This window comes from Centruroides vittatus, unplaced genomic scaffold (genome assembly GCF_030686945.1).
Source record: "Centruroides vittatus isolate TY-2023 unplaced genomic scaffold, ASM3068694v2 contig_1078, whole genome shotgun sequence".
Lineage (NCBI taxonomy): Eukaryota > Metazoa > Arthropoda > Arachnida > Scorpiones > Buthidae > Centruroides > Centruroides vittatus.
The window spans coordinates 4,648-22,427 of NW_027120693.1; the positions used below are offsets into that span (position 1 = coordinate 4,648).

The 17,780-nt window shown below is 36.4% G+C and overlaps 1 protein-coding gene and 1 non-coding gene across 2 annotated transcripts; one reads left to right on the forward strand and one right to left on the reverse strand.

The window, feature by feature from the left end:
• Positions 1–13,001: 13,001 nt before the first annotated feature.
• TRNAG-GCC (transfer RNA glycine (anticodon GCC)) lies at positions 13,002–13,072 on the reverse strand. The gene has a single exon. It is a non-coding gene; the product is annotated as a tRNA-Gly (tRNA).
• A 328-nt stretch (positions 13,073–13,400) lies between these two features.
• Positions 13,401–15,499, forward strand: LOC136974262 (KRAB-A domain-containing protein 2-like). The gene is made up of 2 exons (XM_067269103.1): positions 13,401–13,472; positions 14,288–15,499. Exons 1-2 carry the CDS (start codon positions 13,401–13,403, stop codon positions 15,497–15,499), a joined length of 1,284 nt encoding a protein of 427 aa, XP_067125204.1.
• Positions 15,500–17,780: the final 2,281 nt, after the last annotated feature.

A 17,780-nucleotide genomic window follows, 5' to 3' on the forward strand; every position in this document is an offset into this window, starting at 1 on the left:
TATGTAAACAGTGCACTGTATATATACAGAAAATGTTTTAGTCTTGGTTTACTACTAACGTTATGATGGTCTTGATGGATATTGGTGTTTATATTGTATGTAGGCCGATGAGGGGCCTCAGGGCCGGCCATCGGGGGGGTGCGGCGGATGTTACGCACCGGGGCCCCGCGATTGAGGGGGCCCCAACATTATCAAGAATGCAGTATTTTTAGTAATTTTTCTGAAGTAATTAATGTATTAGCAAGAACAAAATCACGCTTTAAATAAACATGCATTAATATATGTTCGTGTTTGTAAATTTTTTTTATTTTAAAAAAACATTTGGGCCCAAATAGTTTCTTGCACCCGGGCCCCTTTATCGAGAAGGCCGGCCCTGAGGGGCCTTTGTACCCGAAATGCATTCCCACTAAAATTTGATTGAGGTTAATTAAAGGCTATTTTTAGTAAAATCTAGTCTATTTATTCCAGTCAGCCCCTGATGTGATGAGCCCTCCAATTTATTACAACCCTGTTTATTAGGCTAACTAATTCAATCTAAAGTTGAGCTAGAAGCGTTATTTGGTACAGTAGAGAGTCGAAAATCGGAATCAATTGGGGACTGGGGTTGTTCAGATTAGTCATTTGTTCCGATTACCAATTATGTACGAAAAAATATATTAACCTGTCCGATGTTCAAATTTTTCTCCGTTGCGTGTCGCTTCGTGTTGAATTTTCGTCGATTTTAAGCCTAACGAAAATTTTTATAATAATAATCGACGCTATCGTATCGTTAAAAATTATTTCTGCATTTTGTACAAAGTAAATATATTGAAGAATATAAAAACATGAAAATTATACTTTAGAAGTAAATTTAGTATCAAAAACGTTCGATTCAGCACGACACAGTCCGACTGAAAATCGTGCCGATTACCAGGGTTCCGATTAACGACTCTCTGCTGTATTAACAAATAAAATATTTTATTTTCGTCGTATAATTTTTTTTATACTTTATCGGTGTGGAGTGTCACAAGAAAAACCTACCGAATTGAAGATATCGCTGTTAGAAAAAAAGTCGAAAAACACCGGGTTAAAGTAATGGGCAGATTACCCCTCTGGAGACCTGGAGATCCGGAAACGAACCGGACGGGTCGAAAAGAGTTCCAGGAATTTTGGGGTATCCGTGTGCCCGGCTGAGCTCAAAACGGCTCTAGTTTCTACAGTTGGGTGTCCGTATCCACATTTTTCCCACTTCTGTTTTACTTAAATAATGCAACCAATGCAAAATGCATATTGGTTGAAGTTCTCCCGGACTATTCAGGAATATGGTTAGTACTAATTGAATTTTCTCGATAACAATATTTAACCATACTCTGTCTCAACTAAGCTGATGGTGACGTAGATGACAATACGTCACAAAAATGGCTGCGATAGGCGTACTACCGAAGAATGCCAATATAGTTCCGTCAAAATTTCATGTACACGTTATGAAGTTATTCACACCTAGCAGATAGGTGTTGCTCGGGCAAAAAGTAACAATAGCGAAGATTAAGATTATTACATTATAGTCAATCTTACCCGTTTTCACAGAATGCAAGAATTAGGTATCCCGTTTCCAGACTAATTACAGAATTTTTAGATGGGTCTAAAAATATGTTCGATTTCCCCGCAAAAACGCAAAAAAACTGCATCTGCGCCTATAAATCTTGCACGTCGCTTTCTCTTAACACTTCCATTGTTAAAGCCTTAATCCTGTCTCTCCCCAGGGGAATTTCGAAAAGTCCCTTCTTAGGGTACGTCATGAGAATGTATACTGTATACAAAATTTCAACTTTCAACTCCTAACCGTTTGGGCTCTGCGCTTATTATTATTATTATTAACCCATCCCGATTATATATATAGATGCGCAACACGGATAATTGCAATTCAAAACAATTGTATTTTGCCATTCGTCTTTCTTGTGTTTCGTAAACAATACTCGCGGCCGGCAATCTCACATAGAATTAAATTTCACGCTCTCTCGTGATTTGAAAGTGTGTTCTTAATTAACGCATAATTAACGGTGAGCAACGGGCCGTTCAAACGGTTAGGTAAATCTAAATCATAGAGTTTTGTATCTTGGCCACTCCGTCACACCATTCTCAAATCTTTCTTCGGCGGCGGCATTTACAGCGTAAGAGTTTTAATACCTGAACCGTATTTTTAACCCCAGCCATTTACTCAAACTATGTCGGAAAACTCAACCCTCCTTTCAATTAATAATTGTATATAGATACTGTCAAAAACTGACATTTCTATCGTCATGATTAGTCAGACATCCACTTTCGTAACTTTCTCATATCTCTGTGTGCCATATCAGAAATCCTTACGTCGGCGAGCACCTGGCGCAGGTTAATAAGTGGTTAGTAAGGCGCCAAGGTGTATCCTGGGGAAGTTACAATCAGAGTGGTTCCCCGTTGCCTTCTCTGGTGCGTGATGTTACGCGAGGGGAAATGCTTTCCGGGAAGTCTTGTAAGGGAAACTGGGGCCTATTCAGGTGTTACAAACGTGGATAAAACCCGGAAAACTCCACGTGGCCAGCCCGTCCGAGAGCGACACGAACCCGCCACCGAACTCCCAGTGTTTAGCGACAGAACCGCTTGGCCACTGGTGGGCAACTCTTTTTTTTTTTTTTTTTTTTTTTAACTCTTTCCGCCCTGTGGGCACTAAGAGGGCCTCTTATAGTAGGCCCATTATGGGTTCGGCCAGGCCCACAATTGGGCGACCGGGTGGTGAGGGACGGGGTCCGACATAGGTGGGCAACTTTCTCATATGTAATAATAATTTCCTTTTCAACGAAATTAAACGGATAGTGTAATTTTTTAAAACGTGCAATCTTTTCGTAAAGATGATTCATTTTTCAATTAGTTTTGTATTGTAAAGCATTATTGATTACAGTTGAGCCACTTATAAACATAAAAAGAGCTTTAAACATATTCTAAACGAAAACAATATCTATTTCTCTTATTAACTAAAATCCACCCTTTATCAAAATAATTCTTATGGTAACAGCGAAAATGTTATCCAATAAATTTACCTCTTATGACTAGACTCTCGAAGAGTCGTTTCCACGTCTTCTTCAACATCATCACAGTTCACAGTCATCTTGGTTTTGTTCCACTTGAGTTTTCACTTACGTATTTTCGTAGCCCAGGAAATATTCTTCGTACTGGACTTTAACTTTGGAATATTTCGCAAGTGTTCTTTTACTTGACCTTTCAATACACACGTTAGATGGGGCGACTAGTTTCTTTTGAAGTGCTTCCTATCTGTAAATAAAATAACAATATCTTAATAACAATCGATGTATTATCTTGATTTGTGTAATAAACGAGTAAAAGGATAAAGCTATAACGCTAATTCATCATTGTATAATTTAAATGTATAAATATTGTATACCAGTGGCGTGCCGTGACATTTGATGACAGGGAAGCTGTGTTTCTGTAAGAAGCCGACTTCCAGGGGCAATCAGTTAATTGCGCGTCAGTGATGGTCTAGGGCAGTGGTTCTTAACCTTTTTATACTCGCCGCCCACCAAATATTTCATAATTTTTTTGTGACCCCCATTTTTTAATAATAATTTATATTTGATAATTTACCTATAATAAATTGATTTTTTTATTATTGCTTTATTTTTTATATAATAAATGTAAATCATAATTTTATTATTTCATTATCTATTTAAATAACATTCAAGCTTCACAATTAAACACGAAAACTCATTAATTTTTAACAGAAAATAAAATAAGAAACATGTCGATAAATCGATCCAATGTCGATGCTAAAACTAAACTAAAATTAAAACGCCCACTTGTGGTAAGGATTTTGCATAACTTTTGCAAAAATATTTAAATTTTCAAAGCCTACTATTTTTCCTAATTATTTTTAAAATTCCAAGCATTAATAGTTTCTTAAAATTGCTTTGGAATAAAAGAAGTAAATACTGCGGTGTAAGTAGCATATTTACATTTATTTCTTCTGTACTAACAAAGTTGTATGTAGGAAGAAATACAAAATAAATAAATAAAAACTAAATAGGAAAACTTTATCTTTCTTATTTCACTTTTCAATACGATATTCGGATTATACATCAATTTTCTTATTATTATATTCTGAAGGAAATTTTGCATAATTTGGCGGCTCCCGGCAAACTTCTTATGGACCCCCAGGGGCCGCGGCTCCCTGTTAAGAATCACTGGTCTACGGTCCATTCGTATTCATTTGTTCGATAAGCCAGTAAAAACTGTAGACTTCTCTAAATGTATTTTTAATATCACAATTACATTCTGAATCGCTAGCCACGATATAAGGGCTAAAATTAAAAATAAATTATAAAAAACTTACTCGGTGAAATAAAATGTGCGGTGGATATACATACCTGGTACAATGTATTGTTCGATTGTATTAATATACTTTTAAAGAAAATTATAATTAAAATATAGCTTTGTAAAGAAACGTACATAAAAATAACATAAAATATTCTTTACTTTTTAAATCTTAAAACAATCCACTTAGTCAAATATCTTGATACGAGTAGCTAATGGATGGAACTAGTGACGGTCCAGGTAGGTGTGTAGTGAGTGTGTGCGTGCCAAATCCCGAGGGTGCCGATACCGGTCAATGTCAAATGCCTCTTTTGTCGCATCACTAGTATATCTCAAAGGACGCCACAGGGCTGTTGTAAATTTTAAACGTTTCTCACCGTAGCTGTAAAAATCTAACTATGTTAAACTTAATAGTCATTCGTTTTCTAACTAATTCGTTTTAATACCAGGTGTACACGGAAATCAGTTTCCCACTGTACTGAGCGAGTGATTGGTTTTGTTAAGCTTTTGTTGAAGTAAAATTCTGGCTCTTTCAACAGGATTTTATTTATGTCCCCATTCCCTAATCTCTTAATTATTTAGTCACTTCTTAAGTAGAAATAAGTCGAAACCAGTTACTTTGTACCTGAATATCTGTAGTCTTGGGAACACAGTGGAAAGACAAATTTTTATGACAACGGATATATAAATCGTAAATTTAAGGAAAATAAATTCTAGAGCTTTTTTTTGTACCATTGTATGTACTGTACGTCTCATTCATTAAATTTGGTTGTAAATGATGCTGCCAAAGTAACAGTTAATTTTTAACACTGTACTAGAATTGTACACGTTTTTTCTGCATCCCCTTACAGATGGGACATACTAAATCGTAATATCACCGGTTTAACATCGAAATCCGTAAGTAATATAAGGTGGGAGAGCAGAATAAACGCAGAATAAATATATCAAATATTTTAATGGATTTTTTTAAAACTCCTGTCAACTATACAGAACTATCATAAAAACGTGCCAGTAAACTCCTATCGGTTGGGTTGTTATAAATCTAGTCTAGGGTGGGCAACCCTTTTTATAACATGGGCCAGAATAAATTTTACGTTTTTTTCAGCGCCGTAGTAGTTAATTGACGCCTTCTTGTGACTCGTAATTTTTTTAGTCTGCAAATATGAAATAAATAAATAAAAAGTTAATTACTACATTTATTTTTTTATCGTTTTCGAAAATTACAAAGAATTGGAAAAATAACTAGTCTGCTCGTGATTCACATAATCGGGCGAGGGTGGCCGAATATCTAGAAGGCGGCTAACAGCCCACAACCGCTCCGGGATATAAAGTCGCGTACTCTTTACGCGTGTGTCGCTTCTACCAGCTAAACCGCGACGTTGGTGCTCTGTAAAGCGCATGCGCCAATGCCTATAATCTGGCTGCTTGGAAGTTGACAAACAGGCGGCTAACAGCTCAGAACCGGTCCGGGTTATAAAGTTGTACTCCGTACGCGTGTGTCGCTTCTACCAGCTAAACCGGGTGAGGTTGGTGCTCTGTAAACCGCATGTGCTAATGCCTATATAATCTGGCTGATTAGAAACTGACCCGGTTTCGACATTCCTTCCGCCACCGAATTATTCGAATATACAATAGCAATCTTATCGTTTTTTTTTCACGTGTAGTATAGAAATTTGTAAAAGATACATAATGCAGTTATAATAAAATATTAATTTTAATTAATTCAAAGTACGTTAAAATATGAAAATTTATATTATATAAAATACAAGGGAAGGTCATTGGAAGGTGGAATCGGCGCTTCCATCGCTTCCAATGACGGCACGCCACTGTTGTATACACAATTTGATATCTTTTGGGGGACATTAATAAGCAAAGATCGTTTATTATCCGAAAATTTCTTTGAATTCTTTACGAATTTATCTTCTTGTCATGCGCATTTTCTGTTCACTTTATGTAAAATATAGAAATAAATTGTGATAAATAACACCTTCAATAACACTTAAGTGACATTTCTGTTTTTTTTTTTTTTTTTTTTTTTTTTTTTACCGAAAGTAATTTTTAAGAAATCATCTCTAATCGAGACAGTATTTATAAATTCAAAATATTCGTTCGTCAGAGTTAACTATATACCTACAGATCGTTAATACAGTTGTTAACTGAAGGAATGAATAAAAGGAATAAAAAAAACTATAGAATAATAATAAATGGCAAATATATACGGAATAAGTTTAATATTACGCTTTTTTTACGCGTAATATTAAACGCGAAAAAAGTTTATTTACATAACGGTAGATGGAGACACATTCGAAAGTGTCGCCATCTACCGATAAGTAATATTTCAATGGCCACGTTTTGCCAAATCGTTCAATATTTAATTAAAAAAAAAAATACATTTAACGTCGATTTTATCTTAAATAACAACTAAATTACGAGCTTTAAATATATTTAGATTGTTTTTAAAGTTAACATCGAATAAATACATTTTCGTCCATTACTCTCGATGAGTGTTTCGCGTCGACAGATGGCGACACAGCTACTAAGGGTTACGTCACACTTAAGTTTGTACAAAGACGCGCGATTCATACAAATACCCTAATTTTTAAAATTAATTTAACATCCATTCGAGAGTGCGCGACGTCGCGCACTCCCATCGCCGGAAAAAACGCCAGTCGCATCGTCGATTTAAAGTTGAGACCGATCGAACGAACGGAGTTCGACGCCATTTTATAAATGCCACGTTCTTTCGAGCGCGAGCTCCCGTCCGCGCTCTCGCTTTCGACCGACGCGACTCGAGCGGATTTACTCAAAAATGGCATCGTCCCGTTACCGTGGCGACCATAATAATATATATTCAAGGTTATCCCGAAAACGCTTACCGGTGACCTTGCCTATATATATTTTCTCTTTATGGCAAAAATCAATTAGAAAATTTCGTATCCGTTTACGTCAAACGAGAGAAAATTTACTTTTAAATGTAGAAATTACAATTTTAAACGTAAATTCGAGGTTAAAGTATACAATTGCACTCTTTTAAATTAAAAATGAAAAAATATGAATTTTAAATCTTTAAATTAGCCTCAGAATGTTTAATTAAAGTGTAAAAAATAAATATATAATAATTAAATTGCAATAATATAAATAATAATAAAAATTGCAAAGAATACATCTCGTCAAACGACGACGAGTCATTAAAGTAGCGCGTCGCGTCGCATACATCGCGACGCGCCTCTCTTTAAATTCTATCGGCTTAAAAAATTCGTCGAATCTTATTATATTCGAATCTTTGTTTCGCCAGAATTGTCCAATTATTTAAAAAACGGTAATTCGAACGAATTTTTACATTGTGACATACAGAGCGCGAGCGGGAGCTCGAGCGACGCGGCACGCGAAGACGCGCACACCGGGCGGCATCCCCACACAACACGAATACAGAGCGAAAAAGCCACCTCCAAAAAGTAAAAGGCGCGAACGTTGTCGACTAAAATACGATTTACGGCAGGCGCCTATTTCTATAAAACTAAATTAAAGGGCGTTTAAACTGCAAGCGGGCGAGTTTCGAATTCGCAAACGAGGAAAATCCCAGTCTACGAGCGAACACAGTCGACAGATCTGGGGGAAAAAAATTATCGATCGCCAGCGAAAAATCCCGGAACGGGGATTTTTTGCTAGTGAGCTCGTCCGAAGTTTCCCTACCGACTAGGCGGCCCCCACCGAGCATGGCAGTCTCGTTCCCGTTATAGTGTGCCGGTAACCATAACTATCGTGACCCAGCGATGACCTTGCGTCGACTCCACCGACCTTGTTCTCTATCAATCGGCCTCGAGGTGAAACGAATTGACCTCGAAACCTCGGATATAGGTCAGGAATTCCGAATCTTCCTCGCGCCGAATGGTGCCATCTGCCGGCTGCGACGGGCGTCGAAACGCCAGTCGGCGATTGCGCCGTTAGCGGCGGCGGCGTTGCTCCCCCCGCGCCGCCATGCGCGCATCGCCCGCGTTCCACGCGCCGGCGAAAGTAACGGCGAGAGTTTGACCTAAATAAGTATTATATTTATTTATTTTTTATTTTTATTTTTATTTTCCGCCGTTTCGTCGAACCCGGTTTGTCCTCGACCAGCCCTCGTCCGCACGAAGATCGACGCACCCGGTGTTACGACGGAGCGTTCACCTCGACGTTTTCGGTCACTCACCCCCGCTCTCGGGTAAAAGTCCGAAACGGAACGCTAAGAACCGACAGCACGTCGCAGAAGACGCCCAGAGCGTCCTCGAAAATTCACTTTCGACGACGTCCCCCAACAAGGGGCGTCGGAAAAAGTTCGTCGGCGCGCGGGCTACGAAACGCCCCCGTTTGGCGAAAATAGATTGGACCGCTGTAAGCAGCCCGTCGCACAAAAAACGAATAATGAACTCGTCCGCCCGCCACTCTTTGTTTGGCCCTTCCCCCTTCCCCCCTCGATTGAAAGTCACGCTTTCGCTCGCCTTCCTATGAGGTCGCCGGTTCTTCCTGTTCCACTTTCTCCAGCCGAGTCGAGTCTATCCTTTCCGCCACGAGGGGGTCGTCGACACTTTCGCTCGAAGGGTCGTCGAACTCGGCACTTTCTCCTCGTGGTCGTTACCCCGCTAACCTACATCGGTGAATCCCCCGTTACGGCGTCACCCGGTTGATCGATTCGTTTATAATGTAACCAGACAAAGAAATAAACCGTAAACGCGCCGGCCCGTGACGTAATCGGATGTTAACTCGAACCCGAATCGGGTTCCGACGCGTTCCAGAACTCGAAAACTTCGTTATATCGGCGGCGCGACTTAGGTCATTCGGATACGTTGGGGTCGAGTTTTGGGTTAAAAAGACAACCGCGTTCATTGGAACATAGAATGTGGGGCAGGCGAGGTCTTTCTGTACAAAATCGAGGACGGAGTGGCGGGGAAGTGATGCACGGGTTCTTTTTTTTCGTAAAGTGGGATGTTCCGCAATTGCTTTTTTTGTTACGACACAATTCGATTGTTCTCGGTTTCTTACTTCTGCAAATTTCGTGTCGGTGAACTCTATTTTAGACAGTTTATGACCAGTTCTACAGCAAACCACTCCCGCGACTTACGGCCTTTCGACACGATAATAAAAGTGAAATGATCAAAATCGGAATGAAGACTTTCCTGTTAGTTTATTTAACACCAATGTCTACAATAAACAACTGACCCAAGTCAGTACTGAGATTTACACTGTAATTAACGCGTTCTCGTACTTCATAATTACGTATAGTGTTAAAACCTGTGAATGTTACACTATTTTATCTGCTAACACCGCGCTATTGTGTTTCACACGCTAGTAAATGGAGACACGTGAGGTGATTTCGACCCTACTTCAATACCCATGCGTGCATTTTTATCCAAGTTATATTATTATTATTATTATTATTATTATGTTGGGTTATGTGAGATATACTTAGTTAACACCGGTGGCTGTGCCGGACCAAAATCAAGGCACAGTATCCGAAACAAAAATTAAAGAAGTGTATCAGTGTGTGTGTCTGTATTCAGGAATTTCCTCACAATATGGCATGTATTCAATATAGTGGCATTATTATTATTATTATTAGCAAAAGTATTGTGTTCGACTGGTTACGTGTTGATCTTGTATCGTAAACGGTGAAGATACCACACAGATTGCACAAATAGTTAATAAGTTAGATAATAGATTCCCATTGTAATTAAAATATAAAATAAACTCCCCGTCGTTTTACACGCAATAAAACGAGGGGGTGACAGAGTTGTTACCGTTATGCGTCCTAAATGAGCATCACCCATGAATTATTTAAGGTCGCCAATGTTGGCTAGTATTATTATATGTAGGTAACCTTAATCAATAACAGTTGGTATCTACCTGGTGTCAGATAACGATGTAATTAGAACATACGAGGCCAGATGCAAACGAAATAGTACAGAAATGTGTGTATCGAGGTGCTACGGGTCGTGGTTCGCTTGAAAATCGTCATGATTAGGTGACAAGTAGGACGAGAGTTTTCTGACACATCTACTAGTTTTAGGGTGACACTATTTGAATTGTTTGCACATCCTAAAATGTTCGATTATTCGACCTAAATGCCGTAAGATGTAACCAATTCTACATTTTACTCTTTTTTATTTAATGAATTACGTTTCAAACAACGAACCCGGTTGTCTGTACCAATGTTTACTTTCCTACTTCAGTCGAGGTTAGTGATAAATGACTGGTTTTCTTTTAGCAAACGCATTTCTCTATATTACAATTAATCACTTTCTCGACCTTACAGTAAAATAAATCTTACGTACTGGAGTTATACCATAACTTCAGTACATAAGATTAAATTAATTATCGCTTTATATTCTAAAACTCTACATAATATGAATTATAAATCTATCACTTCCACTCTACATACAAGTTAAGTATATGTAGCCCACATACTTAAATGTTAAATGATCTATTATATCTTACAGATCCTACACTATGTATTATACATATATATATATAATTATATACATACACAGAGAGAAAATATACACTATATTTACTGTATGTATATCATATAACTTCTATATACCCTGCAGAGATAAGTAGGTATATACTTATTCAAACATATACATTTACATAGCTTATAACAGTTTATATATAAGCTATCTAAATTCATATAAATATATTAGAATCATTTCTATTGTTTCAATCACTTGTTATTAGTTAAAAATATATTTTCAGGTTATCCTGAAAACGTTTATTGTAATTTGTTTCAAATTATATATATATATATATAACGACTTTTTTAAATATCATACACTTAATGTATAAATTAAATATAAGTGTCACTTAATATTACTTCAATGTAAAGATGAATCTAATATAATTAAAATTCAAATTATTTGCAAAAATATAAATATTAAATGATCTATTATATCTTACAGATACTATATCAGGCAAACAACTAAGTATTTAGGTGGGAGATACTATATCTTTTCAAATATTTACTAAGAAAGAAAGGTAAATTATCAGAAGGAAAGTAGAAAGTAAAAATATCATTGGTCGATATCTAAGAGGGGTGAAAAACGGGGAAAGAGAAGCTTAACAATGCTATATGCGCTGCTATAGGTGGCCCCTTTTAAGTGGAATATCCAAGGATATGCCAGAATGGTTGAAGGTAAAGAGTCTGTATTTTAATGTCACAGCCAGTCTTTGAAGGTGAACGGAATAGCTCTGGGGTTGGGGGCTTATTTTTGAAGGACAAAAACGACGTTTCTAGGCCAATTGGAGAGAGTGGATGAAAGCGGGGGAGAATTGGGTCACATTGTTGGACCCTTTAAATGTACAGGTTTCGAACACGCTAACGTAGTATAAAGTTCTAACCAATGCGCTTCGATGGAAGATAGCAATGACAAGGTTGATGAAGATGTACAAACTGCATCACGGCTAATTGTTTTAAGTAGCCTCGCAGCGTCATTTATTAATTATTATAACTTTGTTGTTTCTGTTCCCTATTAATCACTTATTTAATTAGTAAATTCGATAAATATATAACTGTGTTTACTGTTCTTGTATAAGATGTATGCATTTCACTTTTGTGTAGTTTGTTATATTTAGGCTTAAATGTACATTTAAGCCTAACTTATGATAAAATAAAAGAAATATAAACAAAATGAACTTACTTACTTTTTCTTGTGATGTTTTTTTTTTATTATTATTCTGATCCTAATTAAAGCAAAAATTTTAATTAAAATAATAAATTTTTAAGTAAAATTGAATTTTAAATGTAATAATAAACAACGCACTTACTGTATGTACAGTACAGTACGATGTCGTCTGGCAAAATCAGAAAATTAAAAATTCAAAGAAAATCAAATTAAAATTTATAATTTCTTAAAGATTTTTTTAATGATCTGAAATATAAATTTGATAATAATTAAATAAATTTAAAATATTTAAGTGAGAAATTATACAAATCGTTTTTAAAAATGAATGTGTTTTTTAAGTTTTAAATAATTTTGTTTAAAGTTTCAAGCAATTTTCATTTATTTATTAATTTATAATACTTTTATACTTTAATTTCTAGAAAAATTTCAAATTTTTAAGAATTTAAATCTTCTGTACTTTATCTCAATCGAACCAATCGCATTCGATCGATAAATTCAAATGTAGTAAGATGGAAGAGGCAATCGATATCGTCTTTCGAGAATTTTTTTTCTTTATTTGTTATTTTATTTTTTTCTTCCTCCTCTTACTTTATTCTTCTCATTTAAGCTACAAAATATGTGAGGTCATCTACACGTACACATCTTTGGCACATCGCCTGTCAGCTCGTCCTTCGTCAAGCGTAAGATCAAAAGTCCTTTCGGAAAAATTGCATTGGGCTATTTACATCTACATAACGCCAACATTCTAGAATTACTTATGATTATGAGCAGCATAAATCATTGTTTATAATCGTGTAATTTAAATACATAACCTTGAATTCGAAAACCTTTCTTCGACAAAGAAATGGATAAGTGAGCCTCATCATTTCGAAATATTGTACAAATTACTTCGTTGTATCGCGAAAAATAAAATTTAAAAAATTAATATATTTTTTAAATATTTAAAATGTTTTAAACTAAACAACTGAATAAAGAAAATTAAAATTATTAATTAAAAAAAATGATTGCATCGGCCGGGAATCGAACCCGGGCCGCCCGCGTGGCAGGCGAGCATTCTACCACTGAACCACCGATGCACATATCGTAATCTGTTAACTTATATTTATTTATAAAATACATGTGTTCGACCATTTATTCATATAATTATCGTTCCATGCGTTTTTATATTTAAAATTTCGCCCGTAACCTGTTCCAACCCTTAATTTACATCTAAATATATGCTAACAAGCGATTAAAATGACATTACACGCCATCAAATTATAACTTTTCCGTTTGCTAACATCATTAAATGTGAATTAAATTCAATTTATCTCCTCCTATTACAAAACCTCGGCCAGAGGATAACATCCATTTAAAACCCCCGTGGCATAATGATATTCGAGCCATCCGTGCTAGATTGCAATAATGGAACAAAAACTAAATCGTGCCATTGTCAACGGTGGCGAAAACCTTGGACCGAGACCACTCTTTAACAAGGTAATTGATGTCAGGAAAATAGGACAATGGGTCAAGGAAGAAAGGCCACACACACACGCATCCAGATAAAACGTAGATCGATTAAAATCGATAATGTTTACCGCTTTAATCATTTAAATACAAACATATTTAAAATACACCTTTCGTAGCAGGAAATTCGCGTGGAGTGTTCAGGTGTAAGGACACCTGACCGTGTACCCAAGAAAACAATGAAACTGTTTTAATACATTCAAGGGCACCGGTGACGTCACAGAGTGGTATCGCTACTTATCAAAACTACACTACACTACACACGAAACGTGTATAAATAGATACAAAGCATTATATTTTAATATTCGTAATTCACGCACTTTTCTTTTGTTTTTTAAGTCAATCGCGTCCGGCAGGGGCGAAATAACCAGTTCTCCCCCTGCCGGACGGAATCGATTTTATAAATATACGTCACCGTGAAAGACCGAAATAAGAGAATGTCGATATTCTCCGGTGAATGTCGACACATACAAAATACGTCGGCGAGAGACCGAATATTTGGTTATATTATTATACATTCAAACAATCGCCGGTGTATGTTGACAAGCACAGATAAGATTTGGGGGAGGTCGACAGAGAGGCGACAGTTTGTCGCCAAATCCTTTGTTCTGCCGCCATTGAAATCACGTGGCATCTATTTGTATACTCTGGAACACTGCTGCTTGTCAGTCTTATGTAAGGTTTGCTAGTGCGGACAACGTTTTCTTAAATTTTTTTTTTATTCCGATACCCTAATTTATATTGAATGGATACTGCAGTGAACCGTGAACTTTTTTTTTGAAAAGTTACGTGCCTTAATTGCAAGTAAACGAGAAGACAATTGTTTTTATTTTTCTCAAGAAAAGTACTCTAAAATACTTTCTGAAGTTATTTCTGCTAAAACTAAGTGCAGCACACCTTTGGATTACAGACGATTAAAACGTTTTGACGTTTTAAAAATTAAAGATGAAGAGAGATTAATTGTACCATTAAAACCAGGAGAAACAAATATACAGTATTATGTTACCAATGATAAATTGTTCAGTATACTATCTGAAACTCACACCAGAACAGGCCACGGAGGAAGAACACGCATGCTTAAAGAATTGCAAGTTAAATACAAAAATATTACATATGAAGTTGTAATGTTGTATTTAAATTTATGTAAACAATGTCAAATTAAACATAGTGCACCTAAAAAAGGTATTGTTGTGAAACCAATGGTCAGTTCGGAGTTAAACTCAAGATGTCAAGTCGATCTGATAGACCTGCAGTCACATAGGGATGGCGAATATAAGTTCGTAATGGTGTACAAGGATCATTTAACGAAATTTGTCCAGCTACGACCATTGAAAACTAAGACAGCTGAAGAAGTAGCGTATCACCTTCTTCATATATTTTTAACATTTGGTCCCCCAGCTATATTGCAATCAGATAATGGTAGGGAATTCTGTAATCGAGTCATATCCGAACTATGCGCTATGTGGAAAGATGTTAAGATAGTTCATGGAAAGCCTCGTCACAGTCAAACACAAGGCTCAGTTGAAAGGGCCAATCGGGATATACAGAATATGTTAACTGCATGGATGAACGATAACGATACAAATAAATGGTCAGACGGTTTGCCCTTTGTTCAATTTGCCAAGAACACTACATATGACGAAGGAATACGCCAAAGTCCTTATGAAGCCATGTTTGGCGTTAAACCAAAAAGAGGCATAGCATCGTCATCTTTGCCTGGCGAACAAATTGCAAATATTGAAACCGAAGATAATGTTAATACTTTTGAAGAAAATTTGAGCAGTGGCCATAACGAATACTATATTCCAAAGGAAAATATTGAACAGGAGCTGCAACCCACCACGTCTTCATATCAAGCCCTGACTGAACAACACGAATTTATTTCTATAAAAAGAGCGGCCACGAAATCTTCTACTCTAAAGCGAGAATCTTCTACCGTAAGCAACGAAAATGTTACGAACCTCAAAAAGAAAATTTCCACCTGCTCAAATAGGTGATACCGTACAAATACAAGTCCCTGATGTCGACCGTGGCCGTACTAATGCCGAAATGTGTTGGGCATTGTTGTTGGAATAGAAGACTCCAACTTTTATAAATTAGCAAACAAAAAGGGTATCCTCGAGCAGCTTTATACCCGCAATCAATTTGTAATTCGTAAAGAAAATTTACTTTCCATACATGAGATTTTTTGTCAAGAAATGCCGCTGAGGGAAGCAGCTGCAGCTAATTCGAAAAGCGGAGGGCGAGGCTATACACGTTGTCAATGCAAAAAGAAGTGTTCCACGACTAAATGCAGTTGTAAAAGCAAGGGACTCTTGTGCAATTCAAAGTGTCATAACAGTTTAAATTGTTGCAATAAATAAGATTGTATAACGTTAATAACGTAATATATGTGTAACTTTGTTATTGGTATTATTTTTCTTTTCTGATTAAGAATGTACTGTTTGTTTTAGGTTCAACAGTTTATTTACATGTGCTGTTACTTAAGCTTTCTCCTATTTTGACATATTAAAAAGTTGCATTTTTGTCTTAACCTAATAAAAATACTTTTATTCAACATTCACCATCAGTGCATGCTGAATTTGCCGGTGTAAGTGAGAAATAATGATATTTAGCAAATATTTCGTACATACACGAAACAACTATGTGAATGCTGACATTCACCGGAGCATCTCGACATTTGCCAGATATCGGTCTTTCACAGTAACATATATACATATATATATTCCAGTTTTAGCGTGCTGAATGGACTCGTCGTCCGTTTTTAAATACTGTCATCATTTATCAAACTGGATACAAGGAGAAGAGGCGTCGGCGACCTTCGTCGCGTATCGAGCTTTATTGGTACTTGTCAGTTGTCCTTGGTTCCACCAAGGATGCGATGAGATCAGATATATCATTCTTAACTGAAGGATACAGAAAGATTAAGTTGTATTAATTTGGCCAACGTCCAGACAGCCAAAGTAAATATTTAAATTCGCTGCAAAGTGCTGGTAAATTTTAAATGATAATAATAATATTATTATTATTTGTTTAATTTTTATAAATAATAATAAGCTGTAAAATATGCAAATGTGGTATACCACGTGACGCGGAAGATGACGTGGCTCAGCGGCGTTCATATTGGCAATGATCCAGAAAAGCTCCGAGATAATTTCGTCATTTTTCCTGTTCCTTTCATTGCGCTCCGCGTTCGGGTTGAGGTCAAGGTCGAATTTGTTGACAAAGATGGGGTTGCGGTGAATGACTTTCTTTGTTTTGGTATTGGGCAAATGCGAATATTTTTTGGAATCCACCGGAAACGATTGCATTTAATTCGATCCTTTCATTGAAAGAATTATTCGAGAACGTCCTCTTCTTATCTTGAATATATTGCGTTTCGGACTCGACGTCATTCGAGACGAAGACGCTAAAAACACTTTAAAACAACGCCCGGAACGTGTCTGCAACTTGTAAAAACCATGCAATAACGTTATAGGTCCTCGCTGTAAACTTTTAATGTCATCGCCCCTATGCGGTCATAGACACAACCTTGCCCTTGTCCGTCCTTCAACGTTCGTAGGTTGGCCTTCACCGACTACATTTTCTCCTTGATTTGTCCCTATTTGACCTTACATCGACCTAGCTCATCTTTGTCATCACTTCGGTTAAGTCCATGGTCATTGATCTACCTGACCTCACACCGTTCACCTTGGTGGTTCACCGAACTTATACTAGTTGAGTTTTTTGAGCGCTGCTCCTAATTATTCAATATGTACGTCGGATACAGTTTCTTTGTTAGTCTCATCGATTGCGGCCGTGCAAGCAGGAGTTTTCGGGTTTTAACCCCCGTTTGGGAAGAATCTTAAAAAATTAAATAAAACAGTGTATTGTACTTTTGTAGTGTACTTTTGTTTGTTCGGTTCCTACTTAGTTTACTGTATACTGTGTTCTCTATATTGTAAAAAGCATTTTAAGTGTTTTTTAAAGATTTTTATGTTTATTTACAAATGATTCAGGACTAAAAGTTTTTTGTCTGTAGTATAAATATGGAAAATTTCTTCGTATCCATCCCCCTCCAACCCCATAAAAAGGGAGCGTACAAAATTCAAGATGGCGCGAGATGCTGTACAACCGTTTTTTTTTTTAATCACAATAAACTCTCAGAATATTCTAAAATTAAATATACACTTCATACTTAATTTTTATTTTTATTAGTTTTTTAATTTTTAAATAATAAAATCACTCAAAAAACTCTTTAATTCATTATTTTTGAATACCAGCTCATTTAAATTCCGA